The 25,912-nt window shown below is 36.0% G+C and overlaps 1 protein-coding gene across 3 annotated transcripts in view; it reads left to right on the plus strand.

Annotated features, from left to right (window-relative positions):
* The window catches only part of LOC131052088 (uncharacterized), a 109,783-nt gene extending 98,163 nt beyond the window's left edge, over positions 1 to 11,620 (plus strand). For all 3 annotated transcript variants that reach the window (XM_059210900.1, XM_057986677.2, XM_059210901.1), the window contains exon 13: positions 10,941 to 11,620. In XM_059210900.1, the coding sequence (XP_059066883.1) occupies positions 10,941 to 11,187 (247 nt within the window). In that variant the 3' untranslated portion in view covers positions 11,188 to 11,620. The remainder of the gene's footprint in view (positions 1 to 10,940) is intronic.
* Positions 11,621 to 25,912: the final 14,292 nt, after the last annotated feature.

The following is a 25,912-nucleotide window of genomic DNA, read 5'->3' on the forward strand; positions in this document are numbered from 1 at the left end:
TCCACATTTTATATATATATATATATATATATATATATATCAAACAGGAAATATCAAATAATTCCGAAGGGGGGTATTTTTTTTTGTTTCATATAAATAGTCTGTTGTTCGGTAGACTATCCCTGCCACCATGGTACTCCTCATGGTGGTGGTGGAGCCACCCATTGCCATGGTGCCCATGGGTGGTGGTGGAGCCACCAACCACCGTGGGTGCCCACGGCTGGTGGAGCAACCCACCACCTTGGGTATTTCCCACAACGATAAAACACAGACAAAATTAAAAAAAAAAAATACTAAAAAATTAATATATACAGACTACAGTATACAGATGGAGACTATAATATACCCCTTTTTGAAAACTCATTTAACTCAGTGCACACGCATAAGATCCAAAAAGCAACCCCTTTTTGAAAACTCAGTTAAAATAAAATTTAATTAAAAATCTTTAATTATTAATGCTCATGAAATTAATATCTATTTAATTTAGTAAACATTAAAACATAGTTCAATAAAATTATAAAAGAAAACTTTTATTTACCTTATTTAAACCAAGCATTTTTTTATCAATTAATTAATTTATTAATCGAAAGATAAAGTGTTAATTTAACCTTTAAATATCTTTACAATTATAAACATAAACATCAATTATTAATTACTCGAAAGTACTAATAATTAATTTAATTAAACTCAATTATAATCAACACTTAATAATAAATGAATAATTAAATTAACGAAGTTGCAAAAGCTTAAATGATAAAGGGCACTCATTAGTCTTGAGACTTATTAAACAAATATCAAAATGTACATATATATCTTTACACAGATAAATGAAATGTCACTAATAAATGCTTTATGATTGCAATTATCCATTAGTTAGATACATCCAAAATCATACATTTCCTATCATTCTTGGACGTACTATAATCAAGGTAGTGAAACAATAATTTTCTTCCTTTAACCATACCAAATTTATACATTAATTATATCTTTCGTCTACTAATTCATACAAGAATACATGCCAACTTGCCCAATTTCATTTACTACTCCACCTTCCTATAAAAATAGCTTCGAATTTCAAATTCTGTCTCCATGTTAGTATCCATGAAAAACACATAACACAATAATTTTATACTTTTCAAGCATAGTAAAACTTTTCGAATGTCCATTCATAATAATATAGTGACAAAACACACATTTTACTCAACAATTTACATATACATACTCATCCACATCACTAGGAAGTGCACATCACAAGGGGACATGAGCATCTCCATGCTCAGTCATAGATAATATGCATAACCAACATCTACATGCATGGTCGCAGAACAAAATACATAATCATATATATCCAGTGTCTTCATGCCTCAAAAATCTCACTCAAGGGCTTGATGGTGCTAGGACACACACATAACGGTGCGACCTTCCATACAAGACCCTTGTGACCATCCCTTGTTTGTGTAAGGTGGTTAGCCTTCAAGAATTAGTCACCACACATAGGTAGGTAATGGATCCCAGTTGCATCACAACCTCACATACCCCCATCCTCAAAGGTTCCCTACATTTGCTTCCTCGTATACACTCAACCGAGACCAACTCATACTTCCTTGGAGAGGAGTCACATTACGACACAAGACCAATATTCGAAAACAATAAAGATAAACTAGTTTAGCCACCAAGATACGAATGAATAAAGAAAAATGAATCATCAATTTCAACAGTAAGACAAGAAATATGCATGGAATTGCAACACTAAGTCAAATATATAAAAGATCGCATGATCGTGGCTAAACCTTCACAATCAAGGATAAACAAAATTTGTTGGCCACACAAGAAAAAGAAAACGAAAAAGTCATCAAAATTGCACATCACAACATTGTGTGACTACGAATAGCCACCTCATGAGGAAGGAGAGAACAACTTCCAGATATCGCAATAGCTCATGATGTGGTGCGACATAGTCACACTACCCACATGGGTTGGTGGTGTGCACCTCGACATCACCCCGCATCGTGTCGTCATGCGGCATGGCCCTACCCCAAAGCAAAACCGGTAGGCCGCATGGCAATGTATACTACATCTCGCATCATGTCTCAACATGGATGGCAATACTCCAAGCGGAGAAAGAACACAACAGACGTATCCTGCATGGCAGTGTACCTTGCGGAAAAAAGGCACACGCAGGTCACACCCCACATAGCGACGTACCTCTCAGGATACTCACTGTAAGCTAGAGGTATACATGGCTAGGGCCCACCCATATGCCTATCGACGCAATAATAGTTGAGCAACCATGGGTTCCCCTCTACACGTGCAATCGTCTCCCTATCGCTATGCATCATGTAGGAATACATAACATACATAGGCGCCTTCACGTATCTATGTATGTGGCATCATTCTCTCGAGCTCGTCTTGCTACCATCACTAGCACGACATCATCACCTATTGCTGTGTCGGAACATCAGTGGGTTGTGGCAACATACCTATTACATCAGGTCAGAACACGTGTAGGTGCGGAATCCGTCTCAACATGGGTAATAAATCTCCCTCCACATACTGGACCTCAAACTATACATATACATGAAACACATGGTCCCACTTGGGTTACCCTGGCAGTCCCTCTCACCCTGGAACTTGGCCACCAAGTGGCGACACATGTCATCACATAGTCCCAATGGGTTACCTTGGCAGTCCTTCTCACTCTCGACCCCGGCCCCCAACTGGCAACTCATGTGGAAATAACATACCTTTCATGAAGACAAGGTAAAAGATCCTCCAAAACATACCCTCACTATGCTCAAGAATTGCCATCAATTTACTCGAGCTATGGGGATTAGGTTGGCACATATGAACCATACAAGTTGGTTCATCAAAAGGGGAAGCATTGAGTACACCTTTTAATATAGTTTTGTTATATATATATATATTCCTCGAATTAGAGAAGCTAAGGTTGCTTCACGCTGCCATTCTTCGTACGCCGATCCATACTATTTGAGGAACGGTGACTTCTGGTACTACCCCTTCACATATTGACTTATCAACAACCCGTAGGTTGGCACTCAGTAGGGTAACAAACATGCAAACAACACATAGATAGTACGGTATTCCCATACCCATAAGCAAACATATCCTCCATGGTTGATTACTTCACCATCCCACGAACACACAAAGCGAGTATTGGTTTCTCACAACACACAACATAAGCACTTGTACTGGTTTATTCACATTTACGGGGAGTACTTTTCAATAACACTATCATCTACTCAAAGAAAGATCTTCATTACTTTTCCCACATGAATAACTATATAGAATTTATTCCTAGATACAAGTATCCCAATTTCATTAAAATTCTCTTTAAAGTACATAACACTAATCAACCATCCTCATAAAGATTTCAGCAACATCCAAGGAATTTCCATCAGATAATAACATGTCATACATTTATTCGTTGCACAAGATCTCTCAGATGAGAACATTCATTCCAAATTCTATTCATGAGGAAATGGTAACACCATTGCCTTTCATATTTACTTTTTCAACCACAACATTCATGTTTCATCAAAAACATATAAGTGGACTTTCAAGGTTTAAGAAAACCATTACTCAAGTCAATAAGACATGAAAGAATGATTCAAGTTTCACATACACCCTTTGAAAATATCATCAAGAAAAAGACATTCCATTCAATATTCTATATTAAAAAGATCATGAATACAATGCAAGAACTTGTTTTTCTTTCAACACGAGATTCATTCTAATCAAACAATTCTCATTACATATACTAGTCTACTTATATTACTAGGTAGCATATTCATTAATAAAACATCTAGACAGAGAGAGAAGAGGAAAAGAGAGAGATATCATTCTAACGAATAATATGTACATACTAAATCAAGTAAGACCATGCAAGAATAACTAAATTCTCGTATGCAATCTTTGTCAAGCAATGCAACCACTACCACATGTTATATAGTTACATTTTGATAGGTAACACAACTATAATATTACATGAGATTTCCAAGATTTAATAAATGTAACTTGAAAACTTAGGACCATGCAACAAGATGGGTTCTATACAAACAAGATTTTATACACACAAGATCCCATTTTTAAGATAAGCAATTATTGTAAATTGGTACAAAATACACCATAAAGCATCATCCTTTTATTGCATATCAAGGTAAGGAGAGGAAGGAAGGTAATGCCCATACAACATATATGTATCATTTAATTTCTTCACCTAGGTGTAAAGCTTAACCCAAAACCAATACATACAAATTCTCATGCACACCCACACTTCTTCTAACTAGTCATAAGGAGAACAATACATCATCCTAACATAGTAAGCCTAATCATGTAAATGGCATTTTCAATAAAGAAGTTCTTACAATTTCATTCTAATCTATAAGCATGTTCATTCATCATATCGATACTATTCTTGGCATCCAAGTATATGCTAGAAACCTTTATGTAGTTCAACTCAAATCATCAATTACTAATATTAAAGAAGTATACCCAAGGAATTAATACACATGAAGTTAGACACTATAATTTAGGGTAAAGAAAGAGAATATTAAGTAAAATATTCTTTCACTAGTTCATGCATCAAGGAAGACAAGAAACACAGTTAATAACTTACTACAACAACACACCATACAAGACTAAGGGTAAAGTACTTGACCAAAGATCCTAGCGTTGCAATTTAGGCTCTGCTACCAAATGTAATGCACACTTCTTACCCAAGTGAACACCACTAAAAAGTAGCAACAAATTTTTTTTAAACAACATATTACAACATTACTAAAAAGGAATATGATCATACACACTGTAACATAATGAATTCTAATTTAAACAGTACACAACTAATAAACCTGTCACCTCATACCTGAGATTTCTCTTTCCGGTACAGTACATGACTTGACCCCCCGCACGTTCTTGCACACAAACCTACACCACTAGATGCACACATTAGATCCATCAAATATTAGATATATGTTCAACGGGCTAATCAAACAATAACTTTAACTGGATCAAACATCTACCATTGAACATGCAGGGTAAATATATAACCTAGCAAGAGTGACAAGACCAAACAACTCAGAAGTGTCGGACCTAAAGTCTCGGGGGCTCATTGCAGATGGCCTTGCCTACGTGAATATGCAAAGACTTCATAGTTTGACTTAAAAAGACATAACAAAAGTGGGTGCGCAACCCTTTCTAGAGTCTCCTACCCCAGATAGTTCCCTCGTCGGCTGCCACCCAGTTAGGTGTAATAGAGACGAAGTCCTGGATAACTTGATATAAAGGTTATTGTACAACAGTTTCCCTACAAAGCTACACCAAGGTCCCAAAACACAGACTCCAACACTAATATAAACCAATATGATACCTTGGAGCATTATGAAAATATAAAGAGACAGTTATAACTTACATCTTACATTGGATCTAGATTAATACCAAGGAAATGCATACCTAATTAATCGTAAATGAATCTTAATTTCTATATAATATCTTCATACAAGAAGATATTGGGGATTACTATTGCTTTTAAAGGAAAGCCTCTAACATACAGACAGATCTGATTACACCTGATGGCTTAGATTACTTTAGCATTAAAGATCACAGGTTGAGTTTAATTAAAGATCAAAACAATACCCAAGTCAAATATTAACATCAAGGCATAAAGTAGATTTGGCCCATTAACTTCACCAATGCAAAACAACACACAGATGCAGAACCAACGATGGAAAAATGACTAGCACTGACATATAATCAAGCATCACTAACTAAAGTATCTCCTCAAAGTAATGATACATTAATGTCAATAATACTACAAATATTATTCAATTAAAACATTTTGAACATATAAACTCACACATTCCCATTTAAGTTCATTATCCCAATCTAACCCCAAGACAACCAATTTTGACTAAATCAATAATAAACAAAGATTATCAATAGATTAAAATAATTAATCTTTGCCATCAAACATGTGAATATATTGATTACAAAAGAATAATAGTAAAGTATATCCAATTAGACATATATTAAAGTATTTATAGGTATTTGATCATTAACGAAAATAATAAATATAATGAAAAAGGTAATCTTCTAGTTAATAGAATAAAATTAAAAAAATTACTCTATTACTATTATTTTCAATACAAGAAAGATTCATAGAATTACCAATAATTTAATTTTATTTGAAAATCAAATTAAACATGTATGTAAAATTTCATTGAAACTAAATTAAATATAAAAATAATTTAATTTCACAAACCAAATTTCATAAATCCAAATGCCTTAAAACAAAATAATTTAATTTAATCCACATTATATATATATTTCAAACATGAAATATTAAATAATTCCAAAGGTTTTTTTTTTGGTTGTTTAATATAAATGGTCAGCTGTTGGCCTTGCCATGGTGGTGGTGGAGCCACCCACCATCGTGGTGCCCACGGGTGGTGATACTCCCACCACCGTGGGTTTATCACGGTAGGTGGTACTTTCCACCACCGTCCACGGTGGGTGGTACTGCCCACCACCGTGGGTATTTCCCACGGCGATAAAACATTGACAAAATTTTGAAAAAACAAACAATACTAAAATTTAAAACTAAAATTTTATAAATAAAATCTAAATTAAACCCCTTCCCCCCGCTCCCCAATAACACCAATTTAATAAAATTAAACTATAGATTATCATTTACAGACATTAGATCTGTATTTAAATTTCAGAGATAAAAGTGATATGACAGGATTTACAAACATCCTATCTAGTAAATTAAATTTAATAATTAAAATATAAAATTAAAAAAAATATATCACCAAAATCAGATCAGAGAAATCCATTTAAATCAAAGAATTAATATTTTCATTGAAACCCCAAATTACTCCATCTAAAATTATCAGCTTTTCAAACAAATTTCTTAAAAAGATAAATAAGATTTCTTTATATTAAAAGATTACATACATCAAAATGATTTTAAACCCCTACTTTAAATAGCCTTTCTGTAATGAACCCGGTAATGCACAACCACCCCATAAAACAAAACCCCCAAACTTCCATCTCTGCAAAAATCTCCTTCTCGAGGACTTCCTCCAAAATCCAGAAAATAAACAACCCCAATAAACCAAAACCCCCATAACTTCAATCTCTACCAAAATCTCCCTCCTCGAAAGAAACAACAACCTCTTGTTTTGGCCATTTTCTAGAATATAAGGGTTTTCCCTAAAAATGCGCAGAAGATCTAAAAAACAACCCTTTTTTGAAAACTCAATTAAAATAAAATTTAATTAAAAATCTTTAATTATAAATGCTTATGAAATTAATATCTATTTAATCTATTAAACATTAAAACATGATTCAAGAAAATAATAAAAGAAAACTTTTATTTACTTTATTTAAACAAAGCATTTTTTATTTATTAATTTATTTACAACTATAATAATAATTTATTAATCAAAAGATAAAGTGTTAATTTAACCCTTAAATATCTTTACAATTACAAACATAAACATCAATTATTAATTACTCGAAAGTACTAATAATTAATTAAATTCAACTCAATTATACTCATCACTTAATAATAAATGAATAATTAAATTAACCAACACATCCTCAATTATCCATATTCCCATCTTTATTGATTAACATTTAATATTGAATATATCTACTAATATTATTATAGCAAAGGTATAATGTCACAATACCTCCTTAATCTTAACTGGCCTCAAGGGGCATTACATGTCTGCAATTCAGAAACAAAGTGGGTTACTTTGGCACAAGAGCATTTAAGTGCCATGCAAGGTTACTTTGGTGGTCATAGTAAGGGGTTCAAATACAACAAATAGTTACCCATCTATTGCAATATACACTCTCTTATTGCATATCCTATCTATATGGTAGCATCTGTATATCTTGATCAATCTAACTATTTGTGTCTTTTTACGAGGCCAATAATTGTTACATAGATCATGGGTTCATAACTGTTAAACCAAAAATCAGAATGAATAAGATTAGAACTTTGTAAGTGAGAGTATTGGGCACAGGTATGACCAGTTCAGGAAATGGCAAAACTTTAGGACAGACTTGCTCAAAAGAACAGAAGTAAACACGAAATCAGAAACAAACAGTATTGGGAATGGATGGAACATCCAAAAACGCTTGGAAATGGTTTTGGAAACTTCTAGAAACGTTGCTGGAAACATTTGAAAACTTCTGAAAGTTGAGTGCTGCTTTTGAAAAATTGAATGTTGAAACTTCCAGAAACTCTTGGAGAATGAATGGAAAATTCAAGAAACGTTTACATTTATGGTGGATATATTTCTGGAAATTTCTAGAACCTCCCATGAGTTTCCAGAAGTTTTCAAGATGGGAAAATGTTTTCAATTCATGAAAATTTCACATCACTGGAATGTTATCACAGAATGCTTATCACATTTGCCTTGACGTGCATACATAAAACTTGCCAAAATTAGAAGTATTATCAGTATTCATAATGCTTAAATAGGTGTTTTGGGACACATGCCTTTAGAAGAAAATCATATCTATTCATGATAGAATAATACAAAAATACAAATATGTTTGCAGAACTTTTCAAATTTAGGACTAACTGATGTCAGTGTTTCATAAGATGTTATTGGAGAAATCAATAAATTGTATAAAACATAGTGTTCCATGCGGATGCATCCCTGTGGGTCCAGGTGACATCCTAGGGACTTGGGGACTTGGAGAGTACTTCCATTCCCCATCCCCCATTAATTGAAAGTTTTATGGACATTCCCTTTTTGTTTGGTCTTTTAAAGGACTTCTTGGCATTCCTTCGCTATCCTAAGGACTTCAAGGTGGTCCCCACATCACTGCATAGAAAACAGCCAAAAAAAAGTCTCAAACAAATAGAAACTGTGATGAGGGAAATGGGCTACTGAATCTCAGATTCAGAGCATTCCAGCATCAACAATGGAGGTAGCCTGGTAAACACACTAGCAAATCACACAAATCAAACTATGTTAGACACAAACACATGCATGCAAAACTGGCATTAATCTCCATTGCTTTCCATCTGCAAAACAAGACCTTGAAGGATAGGATATGTCAAAATGAAAGCAAGATGCACGCAAAAGTTTGTGGAAGCAAAAATACGGGTGCACAATAACGGATCCTCTAAAATGGAAGAGGAGCTCTGCTTAAATAGACATTTTCGGGTTGAATCCAACGTACGGGATGAATGTAGGATAAAGAATTAGGGTTTGAGCATTTAGTCCCACATGCACTAGGTGGAAAGAAGGAAGGCGGTATGAAATGATAATTAGGAAATGATATAGGTTTGGGGAGTTCTAGAAATGGATGAAGTGGATAATGGGATGATGGTCATAATAATATGATAAATGGGTTAAATACATAATATCGGATAAATATGGAAATAATGAAAATGGGTTTTAATATTATTTAATAGATCAATATAATATAAAGTGGATATTAGGATGCAAAGAAGCGTATTAATAAGATGTTATGGATTCAACTATGGGTTGGAAGAATTAAATTAGGAGGATGATTGCGGTAGAAAATTTTAAGTGTCAACAGAAACCAAAAAAATTTAAAATTTATGCATTTAACATAAGAGAAGAGAAGAAGAGCAAAAGAGGAAAAAAAAAGAAAAGGAAGAGAACCAGCTCCCAAAATATAATTTTGGATGATTCTGATTTTTGGACCTTTTTGCTCAATGTACCTATAAGGTATGCATGATGTAACATTTTCTTTTTGGCACCTTTCAATATAAATATTGCTTCATATCATAGTTTGCAAACTTGATGAATCCTTGTTGAATTCACTAGGTCGTCTGCAGGGTGAATTACTTACCAGGTATTTGTGTGCTGAGTCCTGCAAAGAAATTTGTGAGCTTCTTAGTGAGACTCTCCTGGAACCTAGTCACTTTTTCATGAGTTTTCTCCATAGATTTGGACATTGAAAAAAATGCGGACAACCCCTGATTTTATAAAAAAATTTATATCACTTTTGTCTTTCGTGTTTAGTTCTTCAGCAGCATGAACCGAGTGATTGAAAGTATTTATTGAGGGTAGTTTAAAAGTAATAAAATTATAGAAAATTGCTTGTGCAATGAAACTGGGGGCTGCTGCCCCTAGATCCTGCTCTTGTTTTAAAAAGTAAAACATAGAAATTGTTTTGGGTTGTGCCGGATGGAAAAGCGAACTTTTTCCTATTATTTGGTTTATATAACAGAAATGGCATTTTTCACCCATTTTTATGATTCGAGTGGTTTAAAGTCTCCCAACTAAATATTGAGTAATTGAATTGCATTTATACTTATGATTTGCTGAGTCAATTCCAGTTTTAAATAATGCTACTATAATCAAAATGGACTATTGTGTTCTCTAAATTTGTTTTTTGTGCATTTCTTGCATCATTTAAGATTTTTTTGTGCATTTATGTAAAAATTTTATTTATTTGAACTATTAAAATGCCTATAAATGGTTTGAGAAAGAAAAGAAAAATAATTTAAACTCTTCATAGGTGCCATTTGGCACAAAATTGGCCCCAAATACCTTAAGTAGCATTGTAAAGCTCTGCCCTGGCCACCACTTTTCATCGCTCATAATCCCCTTATTGAATAATTGATACCCTGCATTTTAGAGAAAGATTCTCTTTTCTGCGGCTTTAAATTTTGCACAGTTTACATGCAAACGCCTAGCAACAGATATAGGACTGCAGTAGTCTCATTCACAAAATCTCTGCCATAGTGTAGGGTATACTTTCGAATATATATCTGTAGATCCAGCATTGCTGACTTAGGCAGCTTAATTGAATTTCTCTGTTTTACAATGTCATTTGTTTATTGCAATGATTTTGGCGAGTGCTCTTAGTTTCTTGCAAATTTCACATCTTCCTGTTTACCAAACATCATTTGTTATGGCATTCAGGGCTTTTCTCAGTCCATTCCAATGGGCTACCCAGGGCGCTCTACGAATTGCTGGAAAGGTGCAATCAAAGCAATTGCAGTTGGCAACATCCCCATCAACAACAGCTGTGCAAAACAGGGTTCTTCAAGCAGCTGCAAAGCACAGTTTGATATCATCTGAGCTGGAACAGACTCAAGATCAAGAGCCTATCAGTGACTTAGCTACTGCAAGTGATAATACAGGTGTAACCTCTGAGCAGGAAACATGATTATGAGAATGATGGATATAAGATGTTTTAAATAAACCTCTGTGCTCGGGTTTAAGGTGAAATGGGAAGGTTTGGTTACTCTCAAGCTTGGTTGGTGAGTCACAATCTTAGGATATAAAATTTGAATAACATATAAGGTGAATGGGAAAAAAATTCTTGAAGGCTTCCACAAATGAGGTCTCCAGCTTGGTTGTGAGCTAGAAAATTAAACTTTTCCTGACCTTATAAATTTCTAGATTGCAATCTCTTATTTCATATATTGACAAAGATTTTGAATTTGTTTTGAATTTGATACAAGGCATTTAACTCCCCCAAGTTAAAACCTTTCAAAGATTGTCAGAAGTGCAGAGCACATTAGAACATGTGTTCAGCTTGACAACTGAATTTCCTCTATAGTGAATGAACCACTAATCTGGTTTCTGATTTTTGTAGACATACTGATGATATATATTTGTGCTGTTTAAAATGAAGTATAATTATACTTGTAGTAGTCACAATGAGTTACAATAGAGAGGCATGGTGGAACGAAGTCCAAGGGAGCTATATACCACTCTGTTATAAAACAAGTTTGACATCGTTAGAACATCATTCACATTGGCAGTATTCTCAATTAAAGGGGCCACCAAGTGCACAAGCAGCTCTGTGAAATGTGAGTACCAAAGAGGAAAAAGATGATAGTTCATCAACTAAAAGAATACGATGACCAGACACAAAATTGTTACCGACTAAAATCTATCATCAGATAGCACCAAATTGTATTTACTTAGATGACTACTATTTCTCTATATATAATGGAGAATCATTTACATTAAACACATCTAGTATGAGTAAACTATATGCTAAGAGCCAATATAAAATATTATTGGTGCCTTACTATTTTGGATGAAAACTCAAAGGAATCTCTAAATTTGAATGACATTTAGTACATGCGGTTCCTTGAGTATCATTAATATGAAGCAATCCAAAGTTATACAAATTATTTAGGGATCATTATTTATCATATTTAACTAGTTTTTATAGTAATTTGATGGTTTAAGTGGTCCTCTATTGAATGCGACATGTTTAATACTCTATATGACACGTACGATGTAATATAAAATTGTGTTTCTGTAAGTTTTTCAGGTGCTATTATGTAGTGACTATAATTTAAGGAGTTATAATTTTAATTTTGCATATATAAATTCAAATAATTTATCTATTAATTAAAATAAACAAATTGAAATTATATTAAATATTGAAAAATGCTGGGTTCATAAACATGTTGGATCTTAGCAAGCAAAAACATGTGAAGTGACATTAGAATCTCTAACCACAAGTGAGACAAAATTCACATGAACACATGTAAATTTGTAAACATAATCTTGTATGCGTAATTCAATCCCAAAGTCTAGACATGCCATAGATATAGGATAATTTAGTTAATTTAAACAAAAAGTCAGATGCTCTTCTCACCATTTCGAGCATGAATTGATATTACATCCTTTCACATTTTTTACATCTTTTGTAATGAAATAACTTGCACAAAAAAGGAATATGATATGAAATAATTTGCGAATACTTGTAATAATTGAGAATAACAAGTCACTTCAAGGGGGAAAACTTCCAAATATTTCCAATGAAAACACAATTTACAATTTAATGACGCAATAAGAGTTAGAACCTCCTATACATACCCTACTTATGCCTAAGATATCACATGGCTCAACTTATATAATAACGTATAGGTTGGCCTTAGGTCGACCTAAATAAGTAAATAAGAATATAATAATGATAACATGACTTAATTAAAATTTAAGGTAGCCATAGGCCGACTACTAATAAACCAATGCATACACTAAGATTAAGGGCGTAACATACCCCTCTCTTTAAACAAGCATTGTCCTCAACACTAATCCAATGTGGATTAGTGTGGATGCTTTTGAATGAAATTTTTCATCCTCTCATGTGATGATGCAGATTCTACAAGCAAACAATTCTACTTTGTAAAATAGAGGAAAAAATCATAGAATGAATAAAAAGTAACCAAAAATCTGGGCTGCCATGCGTTGTAATCACAGATCTTTATTTATTTCTTCCATTTGAAAATTACAAATACCAAGATTGACTTTTTTTTAAAACTAAAAGGGGTAAAAATTTATTCAAAATAGAAGAAATACAATGCAAGGGCTTTACACAGCCTTATCAAGCTCCACTAAGTGGTCCAACTTTTGAGACAAATCCAAAGGTAATTGACCCTTATCCACAATGTTCCAATTTTGTACATGATCAAAGGACCATCTGGCCAAACAATTCACAACGTTGTTCCATTCTCTAGGAATATGAGTGAAAGTAATAGAATCCAAAGAAGCTCCTAGATTAAGAATTTTCTTAACAATCAAAGCTAAGTGCCAACTAGCATCCTCAAATTTTCACCTATTCAACAAATTCACCACCACTTGGGAATTAGACTCACAAATAATCCTTCTCCACCCAAGTTGACAGCTGCACTCCACAGCATAGAAAATCGCAAGAGCCTCCATCAAATTTGTTAGAATGAAGACCCTTATAAACATAAAAGATAAATTGAACAGTACCAGAACTATCTCGACCAACTCCACCAATACCAGCATGACCAGGGTTCCTACGAGAAGAACCATCTGTGTTGAGTTTCAAAACTCCCTGAGGAGGGGGAGACCACCACCCCTCCCTAATTATCTTCCAAAGAGGATGTCAACATCTATTTCTCATGACTTGACCTTGCTGAGGGGGAAGATGAAGACTATTGCGACAATCGACATCATGAGGATCCACTGTTTCTGCCAAATCACATTTTTTCGAAACATTTTCTCCCAAAAAATGAAGAATTTTCCACCAAAATCGAGAAGCCACCAACATCACATCTTGAAAAATCCAATGGGTCCTCTCCAACCAAATATTCCAGATTATAAAAGAGGGGCCAAGAGTCCAAGCAACTTGAAGAAATGAGGTCGTAACAGGGGCCTTGCCCCAACGATCAAATAACTCAGCCAAAGAAGAGACATGCCAACATGCCTTGTTCCACACCTCCCACCAAAAATGCCAAATCTCCCTCGAGAAAGAACATTGAAAATAGAGATGAGAAACACTCTCCTCACTATTACGACACAACACACACATGGAGGTTCCCTGAAAACCACGCTTGCACAAACTATCCCACGTAAGACAACGATTTTAAACCACCAACCACATGAAAAATTTGCACTTGGGCCACAAAAAATTGTGCCAAACATGTTTCCACCAAGGGACCTCAATGTCACTAAACATTTGCCTGCCAAGTTGCCCATATCTAGTAGAAACAAAGTACTTCCCAGACAAATCATTCCCAGCCCAAGCCAAAACATCATGACCCACCAAAGCATTGCAGGCACGAGCAACAAGAATCTGATCCAACTCTTTCCTATCCACCTTTGACTCTCTAGGAGGCCAATAAGAAGAGTGCTTCTATCTAAAACTAACAGCCAACCGACAATTCTGAGCAACCTTACAATGCTCAACTGTGTCCCAACCAACAACAATGAAAATATCACAAAGGGACTGAAGGTGAGGATATGTAGAAAGAATAGGAGGGTGACCATCTCAAGAATCAAACCAAAAAAGAGCCAGTGACCCCGAATGACAAATCCAAAAAAGCCGATTCTTAACCAACTGAGCCCCCAGTTTCAGAGTTTCCCAGACCATAAAACCCCTCCCCTCCAAAGGAAAGCAAGGAACATAAAAAAAAATCACACCTGGAAGATACTTATGGGTGAGAATATGAGCCCACAACTGATGTTGACTAGTACACCAACGCCAATATAGCTTAGCTACAAGAACCTGCCCATGCAGAATAATAGAGTGTAATCCAAGACCACTCTCTTTCTTTGGTTTGCACACAGATTCCCACTTAACAAGACTCCACTTAGCAGACGACAAGTTCCCACTCCAAAGAAATTGTCATGAGAGAGCATTAAATTCCTTAAGAAAATACAAAGGGGCAGCCTGAACAAAACACCTGTAAATAGGAAGTGCCTGAATAACAGATTGAAGAAAAGTCATTCTAGCAGTAGAAGATAACCATTGATAAGTCCAATGAGTCATCTTCTTATGCAACTCATTAAGCAAAATCTACTAGGAAGACCTGGGTTGTGTACCAACAACAAGAGGAACACCCAGATAAATAAAGGGAAGTGACCCAATTTGAAACCTCAAAATAGTAGCAATTAGCCTTTGAATAGCCAAAAGGGTATTAAAAAAAAAATAGAAGACTTCTGGTTATTGAGCTTTTGACCCAAAGCAGCAAGGGAGCTATCCAAAGAAAGCATAAAAGATCCAGCTTCTCGAATACGAGCCATCCCCATAAGATTCATGTCATCTACCAACTGAAGATGGGAAAGCTTTAGCAAACCATTGCTCCAGTGCCAACCATGAAGCAAACCCTGAGAAACCTGAAACTTAAGAAAACGACCCAAGCCCTCAGCCATAATAATAAATAGATAATGAGATAGAGGGTCACCTTGTCGGAGGCCCCTAGTGGCACGAAAAGGCTCTGAAGGTTCTCCATTCACAATAATCAAAAAAGAGGAAGAATTAACACAACTCAACTCATAGTCCAACTCACCCAATCTGGACAAAAACCAAAGGCTAAAAGAACCTTCTCAAGAAAGCGCCACTTAACTCCATTATAAACTTTGGCCATATCCAACTTAATGAACATAGATTTTTCCTTGGATGTCGTCATAGAATGAATGACTTTAGAGGCCACCACCACCCCATCCATAATTTTACCAACTACAAACCCCCTTGCTCTTCAGAAATGACAGCATGAAGTCAAGTTTTTAGCCTCTCTGCAATCAATTTACTAATAATCTTGTACACCACATTACAAAGAACAATAGGTCGAAAGAGTTCAAGCTTATCAGCACATTCCTTTTTAGGAATGAGAACCAAAAAAGTATTATTCAAGGTCCGCAACATTTGTTTATTGTGAAGAGATTCTCGAACAACCTCCAACAAATCCAGATTAATAATATCCCCAAAAAACTGGAAAAATTCAACTGAAAACCATCAGATTTTGGAGCTTTACCCTTGTTCATCCCGAACACAACCTCTTCCAATTCAGACAAAGAGATTGGGTGAATGAGAGAATCATTCATCACATTGGTGATCAACGAGGGAATGCAAGCAAGGATCATATTCTCATCATCCTCCGCTAAAGGAAAATCTTCAACAAAAAGAAAAGAGTAAAACTAACAAGCTTCACAAGACAAAGCCGACAAAAAAGAAATTAAAAGACCCGCATAATTAACCAAAGAAGAAATGTAACTCTTATTATGACGAGCCTGCATAGAATGATGGAAGAAAACAATATTCTTGTCCCCTTTGTGGAGCCAATCAATTTGAGCCTTCTGTTTCCAAAAAATCTCTTCTCGAAGCTCCCACTCCTCCACATTTCTCACAGCTTGGGATTCAGCTTTTCCAAGAGCCTCCGAAAAGCCAAAATCCCAAATTTGGCGAGTAATCACATCAAAGCGTGCCTAAGCTTCCCTTTTCTTGGCCAGAAGGTTGCTGAAACACAACCTGTTCCATCGCTTAAGTTGATACTTAACATATTGAGCTTCTTAACAAATGAGTGCATGGTTGTACCATAAGTAGGGTGTCCATGATGAGGAGGCAACAGACCAAAAGGAGGTAACCAACCAATCTCTAAGGCATACAAACTCAACCGGTAATCCTTAATTCCAAAGATCCTTACACAATACCAACTCAAGCAATGGTTCAATGACACCAAACAACACTTTGGAAAACCCAAAGGCTCCACTATGTCCACTTACAAACAACTAACACTTCTCAAGTTCTTGTGTGACTACCCACACCCTTGCATACATGAGTGGGCTACTACTAGGTTTTAGGGTTTGAATGGCCCACTTGACCAATTCAATACAAGGATCCTTGGAAGGGTGTTCTCACAACACTTTAACACAAATGAAACAAGATTTCATGGTTTAGACCCACCAGAACATCAACTTTGACTCACTCGCCCACAAGCTGAACTGGTTGCAATTAGGCCTCCATTTGAAGGAATCAGGTGATAAATTTTTACACCTTGAGGATCTAAGCAAACAAATTATATTTACAAATACCCTTTTGGGAGTTCTCAACAATATCTCATTTTTCGGTACCGGTCCAACTTGCAGATATTCCAACCAATGCTGCACTAACAGATCTAGTAGGGCTTTTAGACCTATTTGACTGAACGCCTTTCACAAACTGGTGTGGTTCTCTTAATGGGTGACTATCACTGACCATAAAATGTTATGTAAACCTCCAAAGTACTCTTCTACCACATTCAAACCCTTTTCTAGTGCTCTACCACTCAATTCTCACGCATTGCACTCATCAAACCGACTGTCACATAGAGATGCCAGACCTAGGGTTAGTTCTGCATCCTCTTCTTTATGTTGTATCTTCTTAATGACTTTTGGAACTGACATATGATACAATGGCTTATCATCTCCTATAACGATAGAGTGTTCAGTTAAGGATTGATAGGCCAAAACCCATTATTGTAGTCAACCTCTAGGGGTTTAAGGGTTTTAGGCTACCCGGGAGAGATTTGCTTGTAGAATGGGGCAGTGATCGCTTCAATACTTCACACTGAAAGAAAAACAAAGGCAAAACGATCTAGTTACAGGAACTATGCCATGAACATTCTTACCAATCCACCTTCAGTATGCAATCAACAAAAAATAGATGGTTTTCCGAGTTTCCAACAATTCTTGATGCTTTGATTTCCTTTCCAAATCGACTAGCATACATCCTTCGGTGTTTGGGACCCTTAAAGGTATCTCCCAAATGACCACAACATCCTCTAGCTGTTTTTCAAACTGACTAACCGTTGGAGAATCACAACTTACAAAAAGTGCAAAATTGTCATGACAACAAATTGATAATATGACAACGTTTGCATAATTCAACCAACTTAGACTCTAGACTACCATAGTCCCCAAAAATGATTACATTTGATTCTAAAACATCAAAAATGACTCAAATAGATTTGTGGTCACTTGATCCCTCAATTTAGACCATTGTGACCCTTATTGATTCAATTTGCTCTACTAGACCCTAGATGACAATTTGACCCAAACATGGACAAACTTGTCACACTCCTAGGACATTTAATTACAAAAACGGACCCACAGGGTCTTATTACATTCCTTCTAGGAAAATATAAAATCATCTTGTTCTTGGTTCATGCCTTCATAGGTAGGATCTCCTGCACCACTCGATCTCGCCACCATTGGGCCACACGATCATGCAAGGAAGACTCCCAAAGCCACATAAGCTAGAATTTAAAAAGAGGATTCTTCGGAATTGTAAAAGAAGAAGCTGGAAACTTAATAGGACAATGATCTGAGCCCCTCTAGTCTATAATTTTAGAGCAAGTAACCAAGCTGCCCCTCACCCAAAAACTGGAGACAAGAAATCTATCCAACCTTTCAGAGATTGCATCCTACCCACTTAGTCTATTATTCCAAGTGAAAATCCCATTATAAGGCTTAACATCAACTAAAGCAAGAGAATCCATATTAACTCAAAAAAGATCAGAAGCAGGACCAAGCCTAGGCAACCCCGTCTTTTCTCCTCCAAGCTCAACACAAAATTGAAATCACTAGTTAAGACCCAAGGAAGATATGGAGCACATGATCAGACATACCTGAATGAGCCCAAAGCTGAATTTTACCATGAATATCAATTGGAGCATAAACATTATTGACCAAAATAATCTCACCAGTTTCCAAATCATTAACAACCATAGAGATAGAAGAATGACTAGAGATCCACCAAAGAGGAAAAATCTTACATGGATCCCAAAAAATAGCCAAACCTCCAGAGTTTCCCTAAGAACCAATACACTGACATTGACTAGAAAACCAAATACGAGAAGCATACTGAAGCATCAAATCAACGGAAAGCTTAGCCTCCTGAATACCAAAAATGTTTGGAAAATGAAGACCAACCAAATCATGAATAACCTTTTGATGGGAGGTGCTATTCAACCCCCTTACATTCTAGGACAAAATAATCATGAAGGAGGTTGGGAGGAAAGAACATCAATGGGATTAACAAACCTAGATTCCACCAACAAATCTGCAATAACTTTAATCTTTTCTAGATCCTTCTTGCGACCAGTTTTAGAGGAATTATCAAAGGGACCCTTCTTAAGGGGGTGTTGTTGCACACCCAGAGCCTGAGAAAACCCCCTTAAGCTGAAGTCAAGACCTCCTTAGCCAAATCTACCAAAACAATATCATCCTGCAAACCTGCAGAGTCGCCACAATTTCCAACATCCCCCTGCACATGCATCATAGGCTTATCCTTATCAACAATCACTTGCTCCGACACGGTATCAATTCCCATAGAAGTGGTCCCAAAAGAAACCTCTACAGGAATCCCCCCTCCAAGGCCAGATTATCCAGGACCTCAAAATGGTTGAAACCCTCGTCACTTTGCCTATCCTTATAAGACCACTTCTGACCTCTCCCTTTAGCCATTGGCTTAACATGTATAAAACCATTCATATTAGGCCCACCATCTATCATAGGAACCTTTCCTTTATCCCCCTTATCTGCCATCGAAACTGAGGAAAGAGGAGAAGAATCCCCAACAAATTTGCTTACCCTAGGGCATTGGCATTGAAGGTGCCCATACTCATGGCAGATCTGACATTGAAAAGGAAGGGACTCCTAATCTAACTGTTGAACCCAATAAGTAGAGCCAAGACAAATTTCGAAAGAGTCTGGCAATGAGTTATTAAGATCAATCTCAACACAAATACAAGCATAAGAAAAAACCTTTTTTATCAAGGGTATGTTGAGCAATAGCAGCTGACTTCCCCAATAGAGCAACAATTCGTTGTAAAATATCCTCCCTCCAAAACTCCAAAGGAAGACATGGCAAACAGACCCAAACAAGAACTCTAGAGGGCAATTCTTCAGTAGAATTGAAAACAACATGCTAGGGCTTGACAAACAAGCCAACATGATTGTAAAAGTAGGGCCCTCCCTCAAAAACTCTATTCTGATCCGAGATGCAAAAAAAATCAACCATGAAATAACCATTTTTTGCTAGCATAATTTGCATATCACCGTCAACCTACTCGTATCGACGAATCCAAGATTCCAAAGCCGATAGAGAAATACGGATTCCAAGGAACATGCAAATCAAAACATGTTGTCTCCAATAAGAAATATCCTCCATCACCGATTCGGAAGAAATAACTAGAACCGGATGATCTGCACTCTGCGACAAACACCCATTCACCTTCTTGAGTTTGGAACTTTCACCCACAAAAGAGGAATCTGACATCCCAGCATGCATGTCCAAAGAATGACCATGGGCCAACTTTGCCCCAACAACCACCAAACTACTAGAAACCTTTTCCATACCTCCACAACCCTTAACCTCAAACCCTGGCACCAACCCCTATCCACCTAAACACACTTCACAACTAACAAAAACCACAGCCCTGCAAGCACAAACGGTAGCCATGAAACCCGCAGCCTTGCAAACACAAACGACGACCAACAAACAGATTTAAGCCCCTTGAACAACATGAAACCTCCCCACCCGCCCGCCCGCCCCCAAACACTCACAGAATGAAAGAAACTCGAGGTTAGGGCATAGAGGCCCTAGCTCGTACAATCGCCTCTCCTGCAACCATCAAAAACTGATTTTTCATGCAGTGTCTTCTTGATAGCTTCTTTCTTTTTTGATTTTCATTCCTAAGATTGACGTTGATTTACCAGCATCCCCTCCTTTTATTTAGTAACCAAAAAAATAACTCCCACCTGGGTAAGTGCACCAAGATGGTGAACAAAAAGCGAGGTATAAGTGACCACTTTTTTAAAAAAAAACAGGTAAACCTAAACTTCAAACAGATATTTGAAGGTCATGCACTCAAAACTAGGAGTTGAGAAAAGAATAAGAATTGTAGTACTTTGAATCTAGTTTCTAAACTACTAAAGTTTTTAAAAATTGGATAAGATTAAGAGGGTCAAACCTCTCGCGCACAAAAAATTGTTCCTGATTTTTTTAGAAAAACATAACATAGTTGTTTTCGTACACTGCACAAAATATATTGTTAGATTTAGTATTTTGCAAAACCTTTTGGTCGGATGATAGGTAAGAGTGAGATCTAGAAGTTGTGTATTTTTTTGTAATTTTCCATTGAGTCTTTTTTTAATGATTTTTTGAAGTGATCGCATCATGAAAAATTTGGTACCTGTTCATGCACTGGGCATAACTTGCATCAAAATAATCGAAAATGAAAACTTTTTTTTTTTAAAGTGTATAGAATCTAGTGTAGAACAATAATATGTAATTTATTTTAAATTTGGTCAAGTATATCAAAAGTTATTAAAAAAATGGTAGACATATGTCTATGAGGACTGTCAAGGCACTGGTAAAGAAAATTAAAGTTTACTATGCTAATGTTGTCCAAAAATAGAAAAATATATATGGTTAGAAAACTGAGAAGACGTGTGAGATTATGGTGGTAATTTTAGAGATACCCACTTGATCATTTGTAAACCTAATGATGACGAAGTCGAGAAATCATGTTGGAAGATGAAAAAACATGTAAAGGGACAAAAATAGGGGAAAATGGGCTTGCAAGCCTTAGGGTCATTTTCCAACCCTCTTACTAAAACCATTATTTTGTGTTTCACAAAACCCGTACGGATTATGAAGACATAATAATGTATTCTTATAAACTTAGTATTTACTACACATATGTATAGACATACATATATAATATGTGTTTATGTATGTATATATGCACATCTATAGTTATATATACATATATTTATATAGATATATGTATATATGTTTGTATACATGCATGTCTCTTTTCTTTTCCTCTCTCTCTCGTCTTCCTTCCCCCATCACCATCTCTGTCTATTCTGAGCCCTACTTATCCTCCTTGACTTATATCTCATCTCTCTCCCCCTCACACTTCTCTTTTTGCCGAGTCTCTTACCCTTTTCTCATTCTTGTTCTCTCTCTACCTCATGTCTCTCTCTCTCTCTCTCTCTCTCTCTCTCTCTCTCTCTCTCTCTCTCTCTTTATCCTACTCTCTCTCTCTCTCTCTCTTTATCCTACTCTCTCTCTCTCTCTCTCTCTCTCTCTATCTATCTATCTATCTTATTCTCCCCATCTCCGCCCTCCCTCTCCCTCTCTCGCAATCTCCTCTCTCTATCCCCCTCTCTCTCCCTCCCCCTCTCCTTATCCTATTCTCTCCCTCTTCCTATCTCCTATTCTCTCTCTTCCCCCCTCTCCCCCTACTCTCTCTCTCTCTCTCTCTCTCTCTCTCTCTCTCTCTCCCCCTCTCCTTTTCCCAATCCCCCTCTCTCTCCCTCTCTTCCTCTCCTTTTTCTAATCTCTCTCTCTCTCTCTCTCTCTCTCTCTCTCTCTCTCTCTCTCTCTCTCTCTCTCTCTCTCTTTCCCTCTCTCTCTCCCTTCTCTCTTTGTCTCTAACTCTCTCTCCCTCCCCCTCTCCTTATCCTATTCTATCCCTCTTCCTACCCCCTACTCTCTCTCTCTCTCTCTCTCTCTCTCTCTCTCTCTCTCTCTCTCTCTCTCTCTCTCTCTCTCTCTCTCTCTCTCTCCTATTTGGTTCCTAGCTCTACATAGCCCGTACGGGTCCTTACCCCCCCTGAATTCCCTCCCATGTGAGCTCAATGCAAATAGAAAATAAACTGAAAACCAAATCCTATTTTATCTCCTAAACTGTCTACTTAGCAAAAGCTAACTTCTACATTGGTTGTTTTTTATTATTAAAGTAGTGTTAACTAGGGCGCTGACCCTTAACATAGTAATAAACTATCAACAAAAAACAAGAAACATCAAGAGAAATGATGTTGGCAAAAATAACAACAACCAAAAGGCAGCTAGAAACAAACACAGTTAGACATGCAAGGAATACTATCCAACCAGAGAACATAAAAAAGACCCCACTCAAGGTGGGAGAGAGACACCCAAACCCCATCGAGGGGGGGTTTGGGGCAGGGGAGAAGACTTCCCCTTCCGCTTGCGAGCAACCACAGTCCAAACGATGTTGTCATTAGGTCCATAAAAAGAGAGATCAACTAGAAGGGATCCCATAGGGTTACAAACAATGGTGTCAACAGAGTGATGCAATAGAACAACATGAGGTTGTTGTAGAGCAGCAACACGCTGTGACGAAATAGTAGTAGACCCAAAATCAGAAGAACGTGGTTGTAGAACAGGAGAAGCATAAGTGGGGACCTTGGGAGATGAGGCCACAAAAGGAGCAACAAGAGCATCAGTAACCGTGAGGGGCACAACATCGACATCATCCTCAAGAGAGGAGCCAACAGATGCAGAGTCAGGAGCGTTGACTATTAAGTGATTAGCAGTAGCATTCTTCCTGAAAGGAAATACAAGAGCAAGAAAATGAAAAAGAAATCCAAGTAAGTATGTTGATTGAAGTATTGTTACCAAAGTAGAAAGCAACGTGAGAGCAATCACCGAAAACTTGAAGAGGAGACACAAGAGCTTTTGAAAGGGGAAAAGAAAAGAAAAACCCCTTATGTATTATGAATGAAGGCAAAGCCTAAAGAGAGATCAAGAGAGAGAGAAGCTCATTACAATGATATCCAAAGTGAAGAATGAGAGGAGAAGCATCTCTTAAATAGAGATGAGAAGAGGAGATACAATTTAACTCCCAAATCTATGATTGCCACCATTCATAATATGTGTGTGCAATGTGTCAACATCCTCTTAAGGAGGATAAACTAATATTCCTTAATAAATAAAAGAAATGACTTGTCCTCACACATGTACAAGAGGACAAATTAGATGTAGGGATTCCAAAGGAATATCCCAAATTAAATACAAATAAACCTAAGCCAAGTAAAGATTAAATATTCTAACACCCCCCTCCTAAGCTTTACTTGGGGAGTTTACATCAAACCCTTCAATAGGTTGCAAACCAAAATTTTTACAATGAAATTGGAACTTCTCTTTACAAAGTGGCTTTGTTAGAATATCTACAACTTGATCTTCGCTCTTGCAATATAAAAGTGAAACTTGCTTGTCTTCAATTTGTTCCCTAATAAAGTGGTGTTGGAGAGCAATATGTTTGGTCCTTGCGTGGAAGATAGGATTCTTAGCCAAAGCAATGTCACTTTGATTATCACAATACAAAGGTGTTGGATCTGTTTGAGGTGGCCCCAAATCTTCAAGCAATCTTCTAAGCCATAAGGCTTCTTTAGAGGCATTAGTGCATCCTTTACATTCAGCTTTTGTGGAACCAAGTGAAGTAGATTGTTGTTTCTTACTATTCCAATAAATGGCACCTAAACCAACAAATAAACAATATCCACTAGTATATTTCCCATCATTAGGATCTCCCCCTAGTTCTGAATCAGTAAATCCTTTTAAAGTAAAATCACAATTTGCATCATAAAATAAACCAACATTAAGAGTTCCTTTAATATATCTCAAAATTCTTTTTGCAACTTTAAAGTGAGTTTGTTGAGGTTTAGACATAAATCTAGAAACTAAACCTACACTATAAGCAATATCTTGTCTAGTTAGAGTTAAATAATTTAAACTTCCAACTAGTTGTATATATAAAGTAGCATCAACTAAAGGAGTTTGCATATCAAGCATTAATTTTGTGCCTAACTCGCATGGAGTAGAAACATGATTAGCATCATTCATGTTAAACTTGTCCAAAAGATCTTGAGCATATTTATTTTGAGAGAGAAAAATACCGTTACTTGTTTGCCAAATTTGTATTCCCCAAAAATAATGTAAAAGTCCTAAATTAGTCATTTGAAATTTTTGATTGAGTTGAAACTTAATTTCAGAAATTAAATTATTGGAACTTGAAGTTAGTAAACCATCTACATATAAAATAATAATCACAAAGTCATCTTCACTATGTTTAATATATAAATTTGGATCATTTTTACTTCTAATAAAACCTTGAGAAAGAAAGAATGCATTTATCTTAGAATACCATTCCCTAGGAGATTGTTTCAAACCATAAATTGATTTCTTTAATTTGCAAACTAAATGTTCATTACCTTCCTTGACAAAACCTGGAGGTTGAGACATAAATTTCCTCATGTAAATCACCATTTAGAAAATCACTTTTAACATCCATTTGATGAATAAGACAATTCATATTAGAAGCTAAAGCAAGAACAAGTTTAATAGTAGGCATTTTAGCAACATGAGCAAAAGTTTCATTATAATCTAAGCCTTCAATTTGAGAAAAAACATCTAGCAACTAATCTATCTTTAAACTTAGTAACTTAATTATTGCATTCAATTTAGTTTTATATAACCACTTACAAGAAACAAGATTTTTACCTTGAGGTAAAGGGACTAAATCCCAAGTTTGATTAGCAAGCAAAGTATCATATTCTTTTTTCATAGCTTTTTGCCAATGAGGTTGATTTTAGCTTGCTTAAAAGAATTAGGATCATTTAAATTCATAATAGTAGATATCAAAGCATAATTGCAATAATTTGTTCTTCTAGCCTTAAGTTTACCCATTCTAGCTAAATAATCATCACTTTCTTGAATCAAAGTCTTAAACCATTTAGGCTTCCTTTTAGAAGTAATAGAATCATCACCAGAGGAAGAATCATTAGGAGTAGAATTATCATGATCATCATCACTATCTCTTTTAAAA

Source organism: Cryptomeria japonica, chromosome 9 (assembly GCF_030272615.1).
Source record: "Cryptomeria japonica chromosome 9, Sugi_1.0, whole genome shotgun sequence".
NCBI lineage: Eukaryota > Viridiplantae > Streptophyta > Pinopsida > Cupressales > Cupressaceae > Cryptomeria > Cryptomeria japonica.